This window comes from Triturus cristatus, chromosome 4_2 (genome assembly GCF_964204655.1).
Source record: "Triturus cristatus chromosome 4_2, aTriCri1.1, whole genome shotgun sequence".
NCBI lineage: Eukaryota > Metazoa > Chordata > Amphibia > Caudata > Salamandridae > Triturus > Triturus cristatus.
Genome location: NC_140586.1, coordinates 57,348,802 through 57,370,692, shown reverse-complemented (window position 1 = coordinate 57,370,692; position 21,891 = coordinate 57,348,802). Strand labels below are relative to the sequence as shown.

General features: G+C 44.6%; 1 protein-coding gene across 1 annotated transcript in view; it reads left to right on the top strand.

Moving 5' to 3' along the window:
* Positions 1-11,279: 11,279 nt before the first annotated feature.
* ZSWIM4 (zinc finger SWIM-type containing 4) overlaps positions 11,280-21,891 on the top strand; it is a 39,470-nt gene continuing 28,858 nt past the window's right edge. The window contains exons 1-2 of the mRNA XM_085600488.1: positions 11,280-11,881; positions 14,734-14,935. Coding sequence (XP_085456614.1) covers positions 11,756-11,881; positions 14,734-14,935 — 328 coding nt within the window. The 5' untranslated portion in view covers positions 11,280-11,755. The remainder of the gene's footprint in view (positions 11,882-14,733; positions 14,936-21,891) is intronic.

Genomic DNA, 21,891 nt, shown 5'->3' with positions numbered 1-21,891 from the left:
TGAGGAACTAATGTGGATTCCTTCAGGAGGTGATTGTTTAATATCTCAACACTTAGCATTCTATGAAGATCTTACTTTCTTGTGAAGCTAGCTGCTGCTGCTATCCATAGGGCTTTGTTTTGTAGTTTTTAAAGAGAATTTTCTTATTGTTCCTGGCAGCCATTCCAATTCTAGAGAGGTATATCACAGCATAAGTTGGATAATCACTATGATTACATTGACTTTGTCTTTAATAGTGATATAGTGTTGCCACTCCTGTAGATGCCTTCTGATGTGTTTTCTCAATGTAGTTTTTCCAGCCTGGTGCAGAGTGTAGTGTCATCTGTATGTAGGAGCAACTGTGCTCCCACTTTACTACCTATATTACCTTGAGGCATGTCTGTGAATGTTATTCAATTTGTTTTTGTGTACATAGCTGTAGTCGTTCCTGTGTTGAGAGCTATCTCTCAACAGGAGTAATTCCACATGCATGTTTTTTTTAGTCAACCCAGAAGTGTGTATCAGGATCCACAGATGCATGTCTGTCCTTGCCTATGACCAAGACCACTGGAATTATGTGAATCTGCTGCGATGTTCACATAATTATGGATTTGCCGCATTTGCACATTAACCTATCTGTTGTATTCAACATTATGTATGGGAATCTTTTGTCACCATAGGTTCCATGTTCTAGTTCTGGAAGTGAGTCATGCAAGTATGTAATACTCAAGTCAGTTGCAGTGACTCTTAAGAAGATAACTATGTTTTTGTTGCTGTGCTTAACTTACTCAATAAATTATATTTTCATAATATAAAAAGCGTACTTTTCATAAGTGGCGACGAAGGGAGGAACACGATCTCGACATTACCGAAGCACAGAAGATTCGTGTTCAAGAACCACGGATTTGCTATCTCGGATTTAAAAAAAAAAAAAAAGAGGAAGAAGAAGTCTCCGAATGAGAAAGAGAGAATACAATCTCAACACAGTAACCGTGAGTGACAAATGACTGGATGAAAAGGATTTGGTACGGAACGAAGGAAAAATGTTTTATTATTTTTTTTTTAAATAAGCACGCTTGGCCGAGCGCTGTTTGGGAGAGCATTTGTGTCGCTGGATAAGCGTGGATCGGCGAAGCATTGCGTATTTTGAAGTGACTAATATAAAAAGGAATTGCATGGAAGCAGCGTGAATGAGGAGATAACGTTAAACTTTTGGCAGAAGTAGAACTTCAAAAGTAAACAACTTGTGCATGCGCGGATTGGCAAGATTGGCAACGTACTTGTAATTCTGGAACGCGTGCACCGAATCTCCATCGCCTTGCTCAGATTTCACTTGGAACGGCAACATACATAACCACGCAGAGCAAGGCATTCTGGGATACGTGAAGCGTACTGCGTTACGGAGCGGCCATTGTGTGTTACCATGGTTACGAAAACAACAAGTTGTACGCGGAGAGTATAATTACAGCTCCGATCTTCGTGGGAATTCGTTTTTTGGATGAAGAGAGGCTGGAAAATAAATTAAAAAAAGGGGGAAAAGGAACAGTAAGTTCTCAGAAGCATCTCAATTCTTGTTTTTTTTAAATTTAGCTTTATATGTAAGCTTTTGATAGATGCCAAAACCTAGGTGACTACACTATTTTCAGTGTATAAAATACATATATATATAAAAAAAATGCAATTTGATGCTCCGGCGAAATTCTTACAATCTAAAGGGGATCCTCCACTACCTTGGTCAAGATGGAAGGAAGAATTTATTAATTATATGAAGGCTATTGATGGCGACAGAATGGGTTCAGAAAGCAAGAAAAGTATTCTTCTGCATTGTTTAGGCTCGGAGGGGCAGATGATATTCAGAGCCTTACCTGAAATTGTTATTTGTAAAAATCGAGAGGCAAGTAATGTGTACAATGAAGCTTTATTGAGAATGGAAAAGAAATTCAAACCTACTAGCAATATAGCGTTGAATAGATTCAAATTTTACACAAGGAAACAAGAGGAAAATGAGTCTTTTGATGATTTCCTCACTTCTTTAAGAATATTGAGTGTACATTGCAATTTTGGAAATATGTCTGACGAGATGATAAGAGACTAAATTATCGTTCATGTGAAATGTAAAAAGACACAAGAACAACTGTGGGTCATGGGGGATCCAAAACTATCAGAAGCCATTTCAACTGCTAAAGCCTTTGAACAAACAGAAAAATGGATGAATACTGTAAGAAATGAAAATAAAAAGTCAGATAGTGTTGAAGAAGTAGCTACACTCAAACGTCAATCGGAAATAAAAAATGATGTTAACAATTTTAACTCCGCACAAAATTCAAGATATGAAAATTTTAGAAGATTTGATAGATATGAAAAGAATTCGATGTGTTACAGGTGTGGAAACAAAAATCATATGGCTTCGTTTGGTGGATGTCCTGCTATTAAAAGAGAGTGCAAAAATTGTGGCTGGATTGGACATTTTGCAAATATGTGTAGGGACCAGAGGACGTTCACACCCCAAAATCGAACAAGGATTTCATGCACTTTAGAAGGGGCAACAGGAGGTCAGGATGACAAAAGAGAAGACATTACGCTCCAAAGCACAGGGTTTGTGGTATCTTTGCGTGATAACATTGCCAATGTTAATGATTCAGAGAACATGTTGAATCTAAATTCTCCTATGTGTAATGTTAACATTTCAGGTGTGAACTTGAATTTGATGGCTGATTCTGGTTCTCCGTGGACCATTGTATCTAAACAATATTTCGAAGAAAAACTTGCTGGTGTTTTTGACATACACAATATTTTACCATCAGATATCAATCCTGTGAGCTATGATGGTTCTCGCATTGATATGGTTGGTTTTTTCCACACAGAGTTATTTTTTAAGAACAGGAGTGCGTATATACAATTGTATGTCTCAGTCAAGGGCATAAATGCACTGGGTTGGAAGGACCAATATAAACTTGGTATTATGTTAAATCCAAGACTGAAAGAGCCTGTTATATTGGATGAGTCTGTAACCATGGACCATATTTCAGTCACATCTGGTGAAGACATGGGGAGATTCTTGAAGGACACCTATAAGGAGGTATTTACAGATTCTTTGGGAAAGTTAAAGGATTTCTCTCATCAGATCAAACTCAAGGCAAATGTAACTCCAGTCAGGCAGAGGATCAGACCCGTGCCTATCAATGTTAGAGAAGAGTTAAAAGGCATGTTAAATGAACTAGTGTCATAAGGGATTATCGAACCAATTAACTCTTCTGAATGGGTTTCACCCATTGTCTTAGTTCGCAAACCCGATGAAAAATTGAGATTATGTGTTGACTTGAGAGCCTTGAATTCAGCCATCATTGTAGACTGTCACCCATTACCGAATATTAATGAACTGGTGTCTTTGTTGGAAGGTGCAAAATGTTTTTCAACATTAGATTTAAGATCTGCCTACCACCAAGTTCCCCTTACTCAAGAATCTAAATCGTTAACAGCTTTCATCACTCCGCAAGGTTTATTTCAATATACAAGAATGCCGTTTGGATTGGCTTCGGCGGCATCTGTATTCCAAAGGGTCATGTTCAATATATTCAAAGATATAGATGATTATGTAAAATGTTTCCAAGATGACATTTTAATATTTTCTGCTAATGAGGAACAACATCTTAAACATCTATCAGAGGTTTGTTCAAGGCTAAAACATAGTGGTCTGACTTTAAAGGCACACAAATGTAATCTGTTTAAAAAAGAAGTAGAGTACTTCGGACACACTCTTACTGGAGATGGTGTTGTACCAAAAACATCGAATGTCGATAGTATTTTATATGCACCTGCTCCATGTAACAAAGAACAATTATTGTCCTTCGCGGGCATGTGTGAATATTACAGTAAGTTTGTGTCAAATTTTGCATCTAAAATGGAGCCGCTGAGGAAACTTTTGAGACAAAAGTCTACTTTTGAGTGGGGTAAAGATCAACAGGATGCTTTTACTGTGGTTAAGCCAGACATTATAAATGCACCCACTTTAAAACCTTTCTGTTTAAAAAAAAAATGTATCATCACGGTTGATGCTAGTCTATATGGCATTGGAGGGGTTTTGTCTCAAAAGTCTGGAAATGAAGAGTGGAATGTCTGTTTTGCCTCTAGAACCTTAAATGAGACAGAAAGGCGGTATGCCGTCATTGAAAAGGAATTACTAGCGTGTGTATGGGCTGTTGAACATTTTAGAAACTACATATGGGGAAGTAGGTTTACTTTAAAGACAGATCATAAATCGTTAGTTAATATTCTTTCACCAGGTGGAGGTTGGAATTCCACTGCAAGAATTGCTAGATTAACGTCAAGGTTACAGGAATATTCTTTCGAAATTGTGTTTGTGCCAGGTAAGAAAAACGTCACAGCAGATTTCTTATCACGACATCCTTGTCAAGTTGAGGAAAAAGGTAAAGATGATGATGAAGAAGATGTTGTCACTTCTATTCAAGATTTGGTGGTTGGTGCTTTTGCAGGCATTTCAGAGGAGAAATGGAGGTCAAGTGAACAAGAAGATGCTTTATGGAAAACTGTTAAGAAGTATATTCTAGAAGGTTGGCCAACAAAAAATATATTAGTGAGGAACTCATGCCTATGTTTCAAGGTGCAGAGAGTTTGGAATTGGAAGGAGATCTGGTTTACAAAAATGGAAAGTGTGTGCCACCTTTTGGTGTCCGTGAAACGATTCTTAAGTTGGCACACAATTCCCACCCTGGTATGTCGGCTATGAAGCGTTTGATCAGATCCTATTTTTGGTGGCCAGGGATGGATCGCATGACAGATCGTACAGTAAGGGAGTGTGATATTTGTATTTCTAGCGAAAAAATGCTTAAACTTAATATTCCTCCTCTTAAGAGTACGGAATGGCCTGATGAACCATGGAAGAAAATAGCATTTGATATATCTGGCCCATTTATGTGTCTTCCATCAGATTCAAGATATGCGTTAGTTTTAGTTGACTACCATTCCAAGTGGCCAGAAGTAAAATTTGTTCCTATTTCTACTACTAATGCAGTGTTGGAGTTTTTCAAAGAGATTTTTGCTAGGGAAGGTTGTCCCTCAACCATTGTTACGGATAATGGGGTTCAATTAATTTCCAAAGAGATGGAAGAATATCTCCAATGTCACAACATAAAACATATCACCACGTCATTGTATGCACCCCATGAAAATGGTCAAGTGGAGCGTTTTAATCGGGTTCTTAAGTCCTATATTTCAGATGTGGGTAAACAGAGTGAGAATTGGAGAGAGGGAAAGGTTATGGATATACAGGATTATTCCTCCTTCAGTAACTGAAATAAGTCCATTTCGACTGCTAAGGGGAAGAGATCCAGCTTCTAAAATTTGCCCTTGGTGGTTGAAACAAAAATGTAAAAAGAGTTTGAATGCTGATGTTGATCTGGTTGATACTGCTCATAAGATTAAAGAGAAACAAAATAAGCGTAAAATTTGGTTTGACAAAAAGTGGAATACCAAGCAACATAATTTCATGGTGGGTGATCTAGTCAGAATTAAGAAACCGGGATTTGTGAGTAAATGTATGGGTAGGTTTTCAAAACCCATTAAAGTCACTAAAGTTTTTAGGAATAGTCTCATTACTCAAGATGGGAAGTTGTGGAATATTAGACGTGTATCTTTGTGTCCCGCAAATTGTAATTTCAAGAATGGGCCAAGGATAAAGGACAATTCTGCTTCATATCCTTTTCAGAGTAAGTTCTCTGACAACATGATTCACCCTAATGATTCTGTTGCTGGTAGGGTTAAAGACTCTACACGCACTAGAGTTTTACCTGCTAAGTTACTTGATTTTGTTAAATAGAGTTGTATAGGTCTGGTTACATTTTCTGTTGTTCATTTATAAAAAAGGAAGATATGTTGTATTCAACATTATGTATAGGAATCTTTTGTCACCATAGGTTCCATGTTCTAGTTCTGGAAGTGAGTCATGCAAGTATGTAATACTCGAGTCAGTTGCAGTGACTCTTAAGAAGATAACTACGTTTTTGTTGCTGTGCTTAACTTACTCAATAAATTATATTTTTCATAATATAAAAAGCGTACTTTTTATACTATCATCTACTGATTTTAACAAAAAAAATAGTTTTGAGCTTTAGTGCATCAAAAGTTACAAAAAATATGGGGACTTGGGTTCCAGCGCACCAGAAGGCTTTTTGCAAAGGTTGTCTAGTCACATTTCAGTTGCTTATTGCTGTATTTTGGTGTTAAATTGGTACTAATAAAGATGAACTCTTTTCTCAGACACTGTTACCAGGTCTAAAAATGATAAAATAATGAAGTAAAATGATCAAAAACAGTGCCGCATTATGCTACATAATTTGCCATTTCTTGCCGCATAATTTAGCCAACCCTGCTGCTTATGTGGGTTCTCCTCTGCCACATAATTCTAGTGGCCCTGCCTATGAATTGGTGCAAGCCTTCTTACAGAAACTGCATTTCACTTAGCCTCTGCTGCCAGATTAAAAAGTGAAATAAATGGCATCATTGAAACCATACAGGGACTCATTTAGACGATGGCAGGTGCCCCCGCCCATATATCAAGGTGGCAAAGAAAACTCAGCCACCCTGACCAGACTACCAACCCCCTTTCATATTTAGAGATCTCTGCTGACCCTGTATAGACCTTTGTGCCTTCTGAGAAGCTGTTGCCATGGCTTCTCCTCTAAAGGCATTAAAGCTTTGTTAAGTGGCCACCATGTTTCAGGTGGCCATGCAGGAAACTTTTTTGTTTTTCAAAAGCAAAATCTAAAAGCCCCAGCTGTAAGAATGTTGATGCAGGGTTTCGCTGGCAAAGCAAATGGGGGCTTCAGTGTCAGAAACATCAATGGTGGTCGTTCTTGACATATTTGCATGTCAACAGTGCAGTGGTCTTAACCCTTGGCCTAAAGGCAGTCCTAGTAATATAGTGGTAATTCTTGGCATAGTGTAGGCATTTATGGGGCACCAGTGCCCAACTGTGGTATACTATGCGTCCTGGCAAAATGGCGGCAAATTTTGGAATAATCTGGGCATCCAGAGCACAGTAACGGTTCTGGCAGTATTGCGGTAATTCCTGCCATACTGGGGACATCAATTGCACAATGGTAATATTTTATTTTACATTTTGTGGGTATTCATGGCACTTATGCCTATGCCGGCCCATATGTTACCCTGGTAATTTATGACACATTCTGGCCATGCATGGCATGATAGTCCTCTGTTGTAATCTATTTGCTAGGATGATGCATTCTCTACATTGTTGTTCTCTGCCTTGCTGCTTAGCCAGTGATGAGGTCATTAGAATGCTGGAGGGTTTGTGCTTGAAGTAGGTGAGTCAGTTGGAGTGTATGGGCTGACCAGCAAGGAGGCTGCTCCTGGTGGGTATTACATGGAGCTTACCACCTTCCTGAAAATGAAGCAGTAACTTGATAAATAAATCTATACCCTATTTCTACATGACCTGTCTTCATGGCATACTTCGTTTTAACAATGGCAACGAGCGGAGAAGACCCAAGCGTGACAGGAAGTCTAATGCAGGACCAGAAAAGATTTGAAATATCACAGAAAGAAACAAAGAAGATTACAGAGAAAAGGATGTTGAAGCCTGTGAAGAGGATTGGCACCTGGTAGCCCCACCATTGTCTATTTCAGTAGACAGCCTACAGTTCAGGACATCTTCACAGGTTGAAACAGAAGTAGAAAACTGTCTATTTATGTATATGAGTAACTTTTGTGCAAACTGGAAAACTGCCTCAATGGATGTTCTAAGATCTCCTTGTGGATTGTGAAGTGTACAGAGGACTGCGCTTAGCCCTAGTAGTGGTTCAATTTTGGTGTGCTGGGTCATGGAGCATTATTAAAGGTGACAGCAAGCTAACGGTTTAAGCAAGTTGACAACACAGCGAGTCCGTGGAACTTACATAAGGATATTTTGCAGGTATTCATGGACTGGCCAAAGGCCACAAGTTTGATAAGTGGGTGTTTACCCCTAAATGTATGCTGTTTTTGGCCCTAGTGCTTAATGCGACATTTTTTAAAAAAAGTCAAGAAAAAGGGGGCCACGTGAGAGCGCTTCTACTCATGTGCCTGGTACTGCTGCGTCTGTTATCAGAGACGCTGCGTGGCAGAACTGGTGTGTTCTCGAGGTGGTGTAGTTAGCACTTGAAGATGCCTCGTTCGTTCTCCCGGTTGCTTATGAATCGCAAGCGGGACGGCAAGATGGCGATGCCATGAGTGAGGGAACGGCAAGCGGCAGGAGTTATTTGGCGTTCTTTGTGCTTGTGCGGGAGCATGTGCAATGGATTATGACGACATGAGCATGTTATGGTGAAATGAAGTAGAAGGGGGAAAAAAAACTAGAACGTACACGGCACATCGGGTACTGGCTCTTCTCTGTACGTGGATTCATGGCAAGCAGCTGTTTTATGTAATTGTTTGCAGGCTGGAATGCGCAATGTAAGGCTAACGGACATTCCTGCCTGAGGGTGCAACGTTTATCGATATCAGAGTATATGTGGGGAGGAAAAGAAAAGAACAAGCACGGCAGTCACTTGTACTGTCATCGGCAAGTGTGATTAACAGCAAATCGATGTGCATGTTAGTGCATGAACTGGTGCGTGGAGTGATGATGATGTTAGGTAGCAGGTCGCTCATCGGAGGGAAGATCATTATGTTTTTTTAATTATAATCTTATGCTATTTAATGTACTTTATAGCATATATCCCTGGTATAGTAGGGGGGAGTAAAATATCTCAAGGGTTTGAAATCTACGGTGAGGGTTTGTGATCTCTAGTCATGTTCAAGGGGTGAGTTATACCGTGTGTGTGTGTGTTGCGTTGATGTGAGGCAAAGTGGGTTATGTTGACAATACCACTGTTCAAGGGTTGAAAGTCCCGATGTAGGGCCAGGTGGCGTTTTACCCACAGTTTGAGGGGTAAGAGTTACCCTGTGTGTAGTGCACTGTTAAGGGGTTGGAATATACCACCCTGGGAGTTGTGCCTTGTGTGTGAGATCAGGAAGGGGTTATTCCCCACAGTTTAGGGGTTGTGGAGATGCCCTGTGTGTAGTTGTGCCTTGCGTTTGTGGTGAGGTGGGGTGAGTACCCACTGTTTAAGGGTGAGTGGTACCCTGTAGTTGCTTTGGGTGTGTGGTGAGGTGGGGAGGTTAACCACTGTTTGAGGGGTGATAGATGTCGTGAGGCAATACTCTGAGACAGGAGTATTTTAGGTTCACCTTATTGAAGACTTGAACCCAGAAACAGCGTCGAGGAGACACGTACAGACACTTCCTCACAGCCTGGTGCTCTCTCCTCTGGTGACCTCATAGCATTCCATAGCCTGAGGAAGACCCGAGCCCTGGAACCCCATGAGCTCACCAGCAGGCTTGAGCTCACAAACACAACAATAGATATCCTGTGTGTGTTGTTGTGCCTTTAGTGTGAGGTGAGGTGGGGTATTACCCACTATTTATTGTGAAGATGCCATGTGTGTTGTTGTGCCTTGAGTGTGTGGTGAGGTGGTGTGATATACCCACTTTTTGAGGGGTGGGAGATGCCCTGTGTGTAGTTGTGCTTTGAGTGTGAGGTGTAAGAAACAACAACAACTCTCAACTGGTATCATTCGACCAAGACAAATAATTTGCTTAACTGATGGCTTTATGGTTCCTCAAATTAATGCATAAATAATTCTGTAATGTCGAAAATTGAATTCAGAACCTTGTAATTATCATTCCATTATTCACTTTCACTTCACGTTGCGCCGTCCCTTGCTGATCTCACCTTGTCACTTGCGTCGCCGTCTTCGTGTCACATACACTTTAAGCACCAAGTACAAGTCCGGGTTGTCTTTATGATATATTAACTGTATGTACAGTGCTGCTATTACTGCTTCATTTTTTGAACTATTCGAATTTATACATGTTTTTATGTAAGTAAATTTTTTCCTAACTTAATACAGTATGTTTTCTCTTAAATCATTCTCTTCTTGAGTCTTCCTTATCTCCTTTGTAATGTTTTTTACATGCAAATTATTTGTCTTGGTCGAATGATACCAGTTGAGAGTTGTTGTTGTTTCTTACATTATTACCCTATCTCAACGAGGTTTACGGGTTACGCTCCTGTTGTTTTTTCTTTGAGTGTGAGGTGAGCACCCACTGTTTTAAGGGTTGGAACTTTTATTTTGTGTTCTTCCTAGATTGGAAGGGCATGTAGTTCTGATTAATTATATTGGACGTATTGTTTGTGCATTTTATCATCTGGCATTCACATGATTTCCTATCATCTTTATAAGGGGAGATGTGTTGTCATCTACTTGCTAGGATAATGCATTCTCCCTATTGCTGTTCTCTGCCTTGCTGCTCAGCCAGTGGTGAGGTCATTAGAATGCTGGAGTGTTTGTGCTTGAAGTAGGTGAGTCAGTTGGAGTGTATGGGCTGAGCAGCAAGGGGCTGCTCCTGGTGGGGCATTACATGGAACTTACCATCTTCCTGTAACCTGAAACTGTTACAAACTTCTTTTTAACACGCTCAAGCTATCTTAATGCTGGCCATGCCTTAACAATGGTAAATATTGTGCAAAAGCATAGTATCATGGTGCTAGAGCACAAATGTAAATAATTTCGAATAACCCATAGTTCAAGCAGGCTCAGAGAAGAAAATTAGGTCAAGTGAACATGTTAAAGTATATTCTAAGGGTATACGCTGTCCCCAAACCTAGGATTTATAGATCTTTGCCTATGCCTAAACTTGTGTTTTGGGGAGCGGTTTGGCCAAGGTGAAACTTACTGCATTCCTTAATGTTTGTTTATATTGTCTGAATGAGAACTCGGTAAACACAGCTTTATAGTGCATCGGTAAGGCCTCATATCAGGAGTTACCAAACAGATGCAGTATCTATCTTTAGTGCAGCTGGCACCTCTACTCTGTTTCGCAGCTGGTGTGCGAGTCTGCCCTGCTAACCAATACACATGGCCACTTGCTCAAGTCGGAGAGCTTTGGCCCAGTCGACTGCTAATTCGTTCTCAATTGCCTTTGAACCATGAATGGAGCAACGGCCCCGCCCTTTTCTTCCATACATGGGTTGTCGCTGCTGGTTTGGAATGTAAACCCTGGTTGTGACTGGCAGCTCGAGACTGATTGGCAGTAGTGCTGCTTCGTTCTAGTCTGTGTGGGGCGGGGATTACGATGAGTGGCAGATGTGATGACTAGTGGATACTCTGGGCGGTGCTTCCTGCTCCCAGAGGGCGGAAGTCCGTGGGTCCGCGAGGTTGCTGGATAAAGATTCCGAGCTCATTGTGTGCGACTTAAAGGGACCGCGGCCGTCGGAACTGAGGCTGGAGATCCGAAAGAGCACTGGGCCTCACCCGGGGAGGAAGTGAAGGAAACAAGCGGGGGAGCTCCGGGATCTGCTGGGAGATTGATTCGCACGCGTAGGAAGGAACGGGAAACACCCGGAGGGGAACCACGGGAGTCCGGGAAGAAGACGGAGGAGAGCTTCAGGGAACACCAGGCCGCTCCCGGGGAGAGGAGCAGGAAGTATCCGGGGGACGTACAGCTCGGGAGAGCCAGGGTGTCACAACCCCCGGAACTTGGCAAGACTAGGCCGCAGCGGAGAGGGGGGTAAGCAGAGGAGGGGGGAGCGGGCCTGAATTCTACAAGAACCCGGGGATCCGCGGGACAGTAGGCCGCGCCCCGGGGAAAGAGTGAAGCCGGAGGAAGAGCGGCCAGAACTGTGCCGGGCCCACGGGAGACGAGAAGCCGGACCGCCATGGAGCCCCCGCCCTGTAAACGGCGCTGCCATGGGGGCTCCTCGGAGTTGCGGGGCCGGGGGAGGCTGGAGAGTCTCCTGGACCTGAGTGCACAGAGCGTCGCTGAGAGCTGGGCCTACGAGCAGGTGAGACCCGGGGTGCAGAAGCTTGATTACAAGCAGGTGGGGCCCTGTAGATACAGAGTGAAGGGGGCAAAGGATCTGTGCTACGAATTGTTGAGACCCGGGCAGGGAAGACATATTTGGTTCATGGCCCGTGCTATAATCAGGCGAGTAGTGTGTCACGGTTCGGACTGCAACCTTGTGTGTTCTTAGAGATCCGACGGGGATAGGGTAAAATCGCTCTGTTTTAACCTGGTGAGGCCTGGGGATACAGGGCATTTGCCACGAGCAGGTGAGACCGGGTGGTGAAGGGGTACAGGCTGCGTACCCTTACTGCGGGAGAACACCCAGTGTCTACCAGGAGATGACACCCCAAGCCAGAACGCGAGAAGGGCACCGGGCAGACCGGAGGGGTTACAGGAAGTTACATTTATCAGTTTACTCTGACGACTAAAGCCCAAACATCACTGTTTGCTTCATAATACACGACGATCCCAAATGCTAATGATCAAGGGGATTCCCGAAGGGAGTCACGAGCCAGGAATTTGCCACTACTCTTAGGCAGACGTGAATCCTGTGGGAAATAAGCACGAGGAGAGGTCGGCAATCCTCTGAATACACAAAAATACCGACCCTATCAGCAGATGGGTCCCTTTATGCTAGAGTGCAGACGATCCCCAATAGCATGTTGTATGCAGTGATGCTTTCTGCCTAAAGGACTTTTAAACGAACAACGTATACTTAAATAAAACTGAAAGGTTCGGATAGTCTGTTCATGAGGTCTGAGCACAAGTGGAGAGAATGTGAGCACATATATTGGCTTTTCTGTAAAAAGTATACAATTATAAGCAAATCATTAGCAAACAAGTAGTGCCTCGTTGGGCACTAGAGCGCTCCGCCTGGGAACGGGAGCGCTCTGTCTAGGTTGGAAGATCTATATTATTATTTCAGAATTTATTTTGCGCATGTCAACCCCAGCAACGGGGCGTCCCACCACAGCCAAGTACTGATAACTAGATGCGGTATTAAAGGAGAACATTATGCCGGGAAAAGCCAGGTCTTAATGGCTTTACGAAACATTCGATGATTCTGAATTCCTCTGATGGAAACTGGGACCGAATTCAATAGTCTAGCTGCCAAGACTTTAAACGAGCGCCCACCCGCTCTAGATGTTACAAAGCGGGGGCACAGATAAGCTTCTGACGTATTGTCAATCTGTGGACAGAGATTGGGGTTCACCCATAATTGAAATGATTCCCATGGCATCAAAACGGAGTAGTGCGTGGCATTATTTGAAGGGGTGTTTTTTTATGAATCTCCCTCACTGACCAAACTGAACAGAAATGTGTGTAGTTTACAGCATGCTAACATCACAGGCTATTTGTATGTTTTGTGTGTGTGTGTATATATATATATATATATATCCTACGTCCTTACCAGGTACCATGCTGGCTGATGTTAACTGGAATTGTATGTCCAGTATTCCACACTGGCTACAGTTATGGACACTTTGTGGTTTGTGTGTGTGTGTTTTTTTTTTTTTTTTTTTTTTAATTTTCTTTTTATCGTGGCTGTTGGCATAGGTGACATGTAACACCCTACAATGCAATGAACGGGTGCAAGTTTTTCTATAAAAGTTGCTGAAGATCAGTTAGAATCTTTCTTGAGCACTTATTAAATGCTGTTACATCAAGCGCTGTAATTCATTATGCCACAGGACTATTCAGCCAAAACACAAGAAATCACCTTTAACCAAATACACCTCTTAACACCAGTCCATATTACTAACTGTGCTTGTGTAGTGAAACACTCTTGTCGTTTGCATTAAACGGAAGGATCTTCCAACCCTCCGTACTTTTGGGAGTGCTCAGGTTTTCAGTGGTGGACGCTGCTGTTTCCGTTTAAAGTATATTTCTTGTGATTCGTTGTTATGCACGGCTCAGCGGTTTGCTGCTGGAGGAGCTCTCCCACTTAGGTTGGTGGGAACGTGGGTGGTTGGCTGCAAACAGCAAGAGAGATTTACAGTGAGTGGTTTGTTTGGTACGTGAAAAGCTCCGAGCTGCTAAAGCTTTAACCATTCAGCATGAGGGATACTGGCGCTCATTGTCTGGAAGTTGGAAACTCCGCTTAGAAATGGTTTAGCTTTGTGTTAACTGGTTTCATTCAACCTCTGAATTTCAGCTCTTCCTTGAGTGCTGTTAGCCTTACTCATAGGATGCTTGGTACCTGATGTCACCCATGGTGCAGTGATGTCATCTGCTGTTGCTGAGCCTGTGTTATTGGGTAAAGGACGCTACACCATAAGATAGACTCAGTGAACCTCAGTTGCTGCATCTAAGTGCTTGTCCAGATGTCAAGTTTTGTTTGTAGACCTCTGTTCCTGAATTTTGAGTGTAGTGCCGAACTTAATTCATTTATTGCTTATTCATACACATTCTACAACCAGAAAATGGTTGTATTGCTTTTGCCTGTAATGTCAAATAATTAGGATGTTGAGATTAAATTTATTTTTTTCTTTTACCACAGAAAAGGTTCTCCCTATAACAACATATTTTTCCAGGTAAACTTCGAGAATTATCTGCCCACACCAAAATCCAGGCAAAGGTCTGTTCTTTCCTCCAGCCGTGGGCAACCTTACCCAGAGCTATTCTTTTGGGTGATCATGGATGCCATTGTCCTAAGTAAAATGCAAGTTACATTTGCTTTGTCCACCAGCAGTCTTTGTGGTTACCTGTCCCAAAAGTAGTTGTTCTGGTCACCTGGTGGGTAACCATTCTTGAGTATATTCGTTGGGGCTCTGTTGACTCTCTTAGCATGTTGTTGGAGTACTTTGATTGTTTCTCACCTACATGTTGCATCTCTTTCTTCCCTTGCAGGTAGAGGAGCGGTTCTCCCGTGTCCCAGAGCCGGTGCAGAAGCGCATTGTGTTCTGGTCCTTTCCACGTAGCGAACGGGAGATATGCATGTACTCGTCTCTGGGCTACCATCCACCTGAAGGTGAGAGGGATGCCCGCATACCCTTCAACCGTGGCCTGCAGCTGCTGCAGTCAGGTGCCGTTGGCCGCGTCCTGCAAGTGGGTAAGTCTCAGCTTGAGGTTTTTTTAAGCAGTTTCAAGTGATCGTGCTCCACACTTTAGGTGGGCTAGGTCGCTAGATAGTATACCAAGATATGATTCTGCTCTCTGGATTTCTTATGTTCCATTAAGTATTTCTCTCCCCTGTAGGTTTGTGTGGTCATTTTGTGGATAGCTCCGCCAATGTTTCCAGAGAAAATGTGTCTGATTATTCCCATGTTTTTGTATTGCACCAGCATGTCCTCTTTTTATTACTTGGGTGTATCAGATCTGGTATTACATATAGGCATTGATAAAGACCAGATTTGGGTTGCTATGTCCTTTAGGTGGAAGTTTGTATCGTCCAGGATGAAGGAGTTTTGAGGAATGGGCTATAAAGTGGGTTAGGGCATTTTGAAAGTTAAATACTTTTATAAAATATTGGTATTTAAGTGCTGGATGAGATGTTAGTTAAAAATTCACCTCAAACTTCACAGGGTCAGCTCTGAACCGAAGGTTGATGGTTGTGAAAATAGTATTGGATGACCTGCTTAACCATGTAAGAAGTTTTTTTGGTTCGTTGGTGCCTAGAAACCTTGCCCATATAGTGTTTTTAAAAACATTTTTTTAATCTAGTTCAGACACTTGCATACGTTTAAAATTCCAAGTGGTTTTATCTAGTCAAAACTTGAGATTTGCGTGCAAATGGGGAATATTAGTGGTGCACACGATAATACCTGTGACCCCCTCTCAGTGGTCCGTGATAACTTCTACCGGACGAGTCTGTGGATCATTTTCGGATTCGCCTAGCCATACAGAAACAAATGGATCCTATCCAAGTGTGTGAATCCACTTTATTTTTAAGAGTTTTTGGTACGATGTTGTTGACCCCAAGCTGCCGTTTGATGCTACTTTGTCCCCTTGATTATGAGCTCCAAAGGGTCTAAACCATGGCAAATAGTTATGTCCATTTGTGTGTTATCGCCTGATGTTGATCCAATGTCTGTGATTCAGTATTTCAGGGTCAACCGTTTGTTCCTTCGTAGTATGGCCATCACTTGCCTCAGTCGTAGGGGATTAAGTGATTTGCCCAGAATCACAGGATGTTCAGCGTCCTTACCGAGACTCGAACCCAGTTCCCCAGGTCCGAGGTCGAGCGCCCTAGCCATTAGGCCAACTCCTCTCCCCATTTTGAAGTGTGTGGTCTCGATTGTGTGAGCAACTTCATTGACAGCGGAGTGGTGTAGAAAAACCCAATTAGTATAGATGAGGCTTTCATCTTTTAAGCCCACTCCAGAACTTCTGTTTGCACCGTTTTGAAGGTCGAGAGGTTTGCAGATATGGAGTGTTGAGGTTTTTGGGGAGGAGACAGATTCGGGCATTTTTCTTTATTTTTTTGTCTTGCCAATGTTGCTTGCTTAATTCACCTTTTTGCCACCTAGGCTTCTCAGTGAGACTCTTTCCTCAAGGTCTTCTGTCGCACCTTCTTTTAATCGCCGTGGGACATTGACCTAGTCATTCAAGTTTTCCTGCCTTCTTTTTGGCACGATCATTAAGCCACTTGTTTGAGACTGCGCGTCCTTATGTTTTTGCTTTTATTAGGAGCAATTCCTATTATTATTTGATATCTTATGTGAGCAGGGAGCGTGTGCTGTCAATTTTGTTGAGTCACCTGCATCTTATGTTGCAGTTTGTAGCTTGAGCAGAGGGTATTCCTGTTTGTTGCATAGGAGACGATTAGGAGAAGAAATTGCCATATTTTTAGATATTACGGTATTAGTCATGAAGATCTGACCTATAACCATGGTTAGAGTTATTTCCAAGCCATGTCTCCTTAAAGGCTTTGGATTGGATTTAGTTTGTACTGAATAGAACGCGTCTGTCTAGACTTTACTGAGTGGGCGTTGATTAGGCCGTTTCTGGTATTGGAGTTTGTTTTGGGCATGTGGAGCTGAGCAGTGTGTTACTGTTTCTGATTCAACCAGCCAAATTGAACTAGATATTACTAGACAGGGTCATCTATGGGCTTCTGAGGAGTTTTTAAGCAGACGATGGAGCAGTTGCATTGAAAACCCTATGCCGTGATTTGCTGTTAGGCACGGAGGGGTGTGAACAGTTAATTTTTGCTTAAATGCATGTTGCAAGCCCATGTGGTGAAGCTACTGCTGCAGATACACATTTGTACCCCTAGGAAAGAAGACCTCATCTTCCCATCTCTAAAAATTCCACAATTGCGGTTTCCTCTAGAACTTACCTGGTGGCTCAGGCATGCTTTGTTCCACCTTATCATGGCACTGGGAATGCTAGCCCTGAAGCTTGCCACCTCCTAAACTCGCTGCTCCTCGATACTAAAGCGCTTGCTTTGCAGTTCTGTAGGAGCTGGATCCCAGTGTCTTACATTTTTATTTGCACCTAAATCTGTTCTTGAAAGATTTCTTCATAACTAAAGTATAAATTATATCCGTCTACCTTTAAAGGAATTTCTTTGACTTGGCTACTTGAGCGTTTCCTTGATGCCAGCTAGTTGATATAATTTGTGAGTTGCATGTGTGCACCCTGTGACCCATGGCTTGCATTGTCCTGATGCCTCCTTTAAATTAAAATCCCAAGTTGCTAGGTGGCCAAAAGCTGACCTTCCCTTTCAGAAAGGGACACAGACTACTGTTGACTACCTGGCTTTCCAATTGCTGCTTGAGAGTTTGGTGAGCCGGAGGCACGTTGGCGTGAAAGGTTCTTCTCCCGTTTGAGCTCCTGCCCACAGGCCTGGTGAGTTTCCTGCTGTTGGGTTGTCCTGCTAAAGGTGAGTGATATGATCTACCTTCCTACCTTGGGTAGATCTGCTATAGTTGGTTAGCATCAACAAGCCCATTCTGTCGCTGTCTGAAAGCTTGGTCCCAAAATTTGAGTATGGTCTTGCTCTGCTCCAATGTATTGAGATCCCGGCGTAAATTAACCCTAATAACTAGCTGTGAAGAAACTTGGAAACTGTGGTGGTGTGTAGTGGAGTCTTTTTCTCATGTACTTTACCAATAGTATTGGTAGTTGATCTGCTTAAAGTCTTGCAAGGGCAGTTGTTTTTGTAGTGCTAATTCGCCTTGAGATTAATTGTGTCTGCTTCTGGGTTACAGGTGTGATTGGGTGGTGTGAAATTACGCGGTCCATGTGTTGCCACAAACCAATGTAATCCTCATTGGCTATTGCCCGATGTGCGGCTTCATGATTCTGGAGCAAGCATTTGTGGTGGGAAGAGCTCTTGCATCTCTTTTTTTTTTTTTTTTTTTTTTTTTTTTACAAACTATTCTGACGGCACAGCTAGTACACTTTTGGTTGTACAGGCTTTTGAAACCTTAGTTGAAGCACAGGCTGTATTGCTAAAGCTTAGGATTTCTCATGGTTGAGGTGCAGGCCCTGTGTTGGCCACGATTTGGTATAGCACAGTGGTGGTGCAGGCATGGACAGGGCTAGGTGGTGGTGGAGGCCTATAGAACCTGGCTGGGTGCAGGTCTGTGGGCAGAGCTCTGGGTTCTCTTGGTGAGGTGCAGGCCTGTGGGCAGAGCTCTGGGTTCTCTTGGTTGGGGTGCAGGCCTCCATAACCTCCTGGCTGGGATGTAGATCTGTGGGCAGAGCTCTGGGTTCTCTTGGTTGAGGTGCAGGCCCTTTGTTGTCAGAGCATGGACTCGTCTCGGTGGGGTTGCAGGTGTCTATAACCTCCTGACTGGGGTGCAGGTCTGTGGAGAGAGCTCTTGGTTGATGCAGGCCTCTATATTATCCTGGCTGGGGTGCAGGTCTGTGGGCAGAGCTCTGGGTTGTCTTGGTTGAAGTGCAGGCCCTGTGTTGTCAGAGCATAGAGTCGTCTCGGTGGGGCTGCAGGCGTCCATGACCTCCTTCCTGGCTGTGGGCAGATCTCGGGGTTCTTTTGGTTGAGGTGCAGGTCTGTGGGCAGAGCTCTGGGTTCTCTTGGTTGATGTGCAGGCCTCTATAACCTCCTGGCTGGGGTGCAGGTCTGTGGACAGAGAGCTCTGGGTTCTCTAGGTTGAGGTGCAGGCCTCTATAACTTCCTGGCTGCGGTGCAGGTCTGTGGACAGAGCTCTGGGTTCTCTTGGTTGATGTGCAGGCCTCTATAACTTCCTGGCTGCGGTGCAGGCCTGTGGGCAAAGCTCTGGGTTCTCTTGGTTGATGCACAGGCCTCTATAACCTCCTGGCTGGGGTGCAGGCCTGTGGGCAAAGCTCTGGGTTCTCTTGGTTGATGTGCAGGCCTCTATAACCTCCTGGCTGGGGTGCAGGTCTGTGGACAGAGAGCTCTGGGTTCTCTAGGTTGATGTGCAGGCCTCTATAACCTCCTGGCTGGGGTGCAGGTCTGTGGACAGAGAGCTCTGGGTTCTCTAGGTTGAGGTGCAGGCCTCTATAACTTCCTGGCTGCGGTGCAGGCCTGTGGGCAAAGCTCTGGGTTCTCTTGGTTGATGCACAGGCCTCTATAACCTCCTGGCTGGGGTGCAGGCCTGTGGGCAAAGCTCTGGGTTCTCTTGGTTGATGTACAGGCCTCTATAACCTCCTGGCTGGGGTGCAGGTCTGTGGGCAAAGCTCTGGGTTCTCTTGGTTGATGTGCAGGCCTCTATAACCTCCTGGCTGGGGTGCAGGCCTGTGGGCAAAGCTCTGGGTTCTCTTGGTTGATGTACAGGCCTCTATAACCTCCTGGCTGGGGTGCAGGTCTGTGGGCAGAGCTCTGGGTTCTCTTGGTTGATGTGCAGGCCTCTATAACCTCCTGGCTGGGGTGCAGGTCTGTGGACAGAGAGCTCTGGGTTCTCTAGGTTGAGGTGCAGGCCTCTATAACTTCCTGGCTGCGGTGCAGGTCTGTGGACAGAGCTCTGGGTTCTCTTGGTTGATGTGCAGGCCTCTATAACCTCCTGGCTGCGGTGCAGGCCTGTGGGCAAAGCTCTGGGTTCTCTTGGTTGATGTACAGGCCTCTATAACCTCCTGGCTGGGGTGCAGGTCTGTGGGCAGAGCTCTGGGTTCTCTTGGTTGATGTGCAGGCCTCTATAACCTCCTGGCTGGGGTGCAGGTCTGTGGACAGAGAGCTCTGGGTTCTCTAGGTTGAGGTGCAGGCCTCTATAACTTCCTGGCTGCGGTGCAGGTCTGTGGACAGAGCTCTGGGTTCTCTTGGTTGATGTGCAGGCCTCTATAACTTCCTGGCTGCGGTGCAGGCCTGTGGGCAAAGCTCTGGGTTCTCTTGGTTGATGCACAGGCCTCTATAACCTCCTGGCTGGGGTGCAGGCCTGTGGGCAAAGCTCTGGGTTCTCTTGGTTGATGTACAGGCCTCTATAACCTCCTGGCTGGGGTGCAGGTCTGTGGGCAGAGCTCTGGGTTCTCTTGGTTGATGTGCAGGCCTCTATAACCTCCTGGCTGGGGTGCAGGTCTGTGGACAGAGAGCTCTGGGTTCTCTAGGTTGAGGTGCAGGCCTCTATAACTTCCTGGCTGCGGTGCAGGCCTGTGGGCAAAGCTCTGGGTTCTCTTGGTTGATGTGCAGGCCTCTATAACCTCCTGGCTGGGGTGCAGGCCTGTGGGCAAAGCTCTGGGTTCTCTTGGTTGATGTACAGGCCTCTATAACCTCCTGGCTGGGGTGCAGGTCTGTGGGCAGAGCTCTGGGTTCTCTTGGTTGATGTGCAGGCCTCTATAACCTCCTGGCTGGGGTGCAGGTCTGTGGACAGAGAGCTCTGGGTTCTCTAGGTTGAGGTGCAGGCCTCTATAACTTCCTGGCTGCGGTGCAGGTCTGTGGACAGAGCTCTGGGTTCTCTTGGTTGATGTGCAGGCCTCTATAACTTCCTGGCTGCGGTGCAGGCCTGTGGGCAAAGCTCTGGGTTCTCTTGGTTGATGTACAGGCCTCTATAACCTCCTGGCTGGGGTGCAGGTCTGTGGGCAGAGCCCTGGGTTCGCTTGGTTGATGTGCAGGCCCTGTGTTGGTAACGCTTGGTAATCACTTGCTTGGTTTGCACGCTCTATGTGGAACGCCTTATACAGCTCGCGGGGGAGCTGCAAGGCCTTGTGTTGGCACGCCTCGGTTATCTCTGCGTTGAGGAGAGGCCCCTCGTTGCGGGCAGAATTCGGGCGCCTCTCACTTTGAGGTCCTCAAAGACCTCTTGACGTCTGGCGATTTCGAGTCTTTTGTCGCTGGCAGACTCGGGGCTCGTATTACCCTTCGGGTGGGTCGTATTTGCTGGGGGGGTTGGATTCTTTGTGTGTTCTGATCTGGACACGCTTCAGCTTGTGTTTGAGAGGTTCAATGGGCATTGCATGGTCCCCGGTCGCTCTCCTCCCCCCCAGCGCACATGCACCTCCTTCCTCGCCCTCTGCCCACTCCCTCCTCACCAGTGCACAATACAAACAGCCCTTCCCCTGGGGTGCCCATTGTTCAGAATCCATCCATCACAGAGGCCTCTGTCTGCATTATTTAGGAAACAAGCCCCTTTCTGTTGTTCCTCCCCCACCCCGGAGCGAAAACCAATATACCGTCTTTTGCCGCAAGCAAGATATTTCTTTTAAGAATGAGTCCCTGGCATCTACGCGTAGGTACGCGTACTTGAGGGCGGTCTGTCTGTCTCGCTCCAGAATAATAGCACGGGCCAAGGAACCCCAACCAGAAAGGCAATGTGAACATTTTTTTACACAACAGAGATATATATATATATATATACCCCTTTTAGCACAAGCCGCCTCCAGACTGGTTAAATTTCACCGCAAAGCTAAGCCAATTGCAGTATATTCTGGGATCCTGGTCCGAGGAAAGGCCTTGTTAAGCGACTCGTGACCCCCAACATAAAAAGATGCATCTACTGTTTAGTAAAAGGTCCACAAAAGCCACTCCAACAACGCATGCAGATGCTGCCTGCTGGTACATATTGATAAACGTTCCCTGAATGTAAGGCTCGCGACGCTACAGAAAGGTCTGGCATTGTAAAGACAAAATACCCCAGGAGACTAGTGATG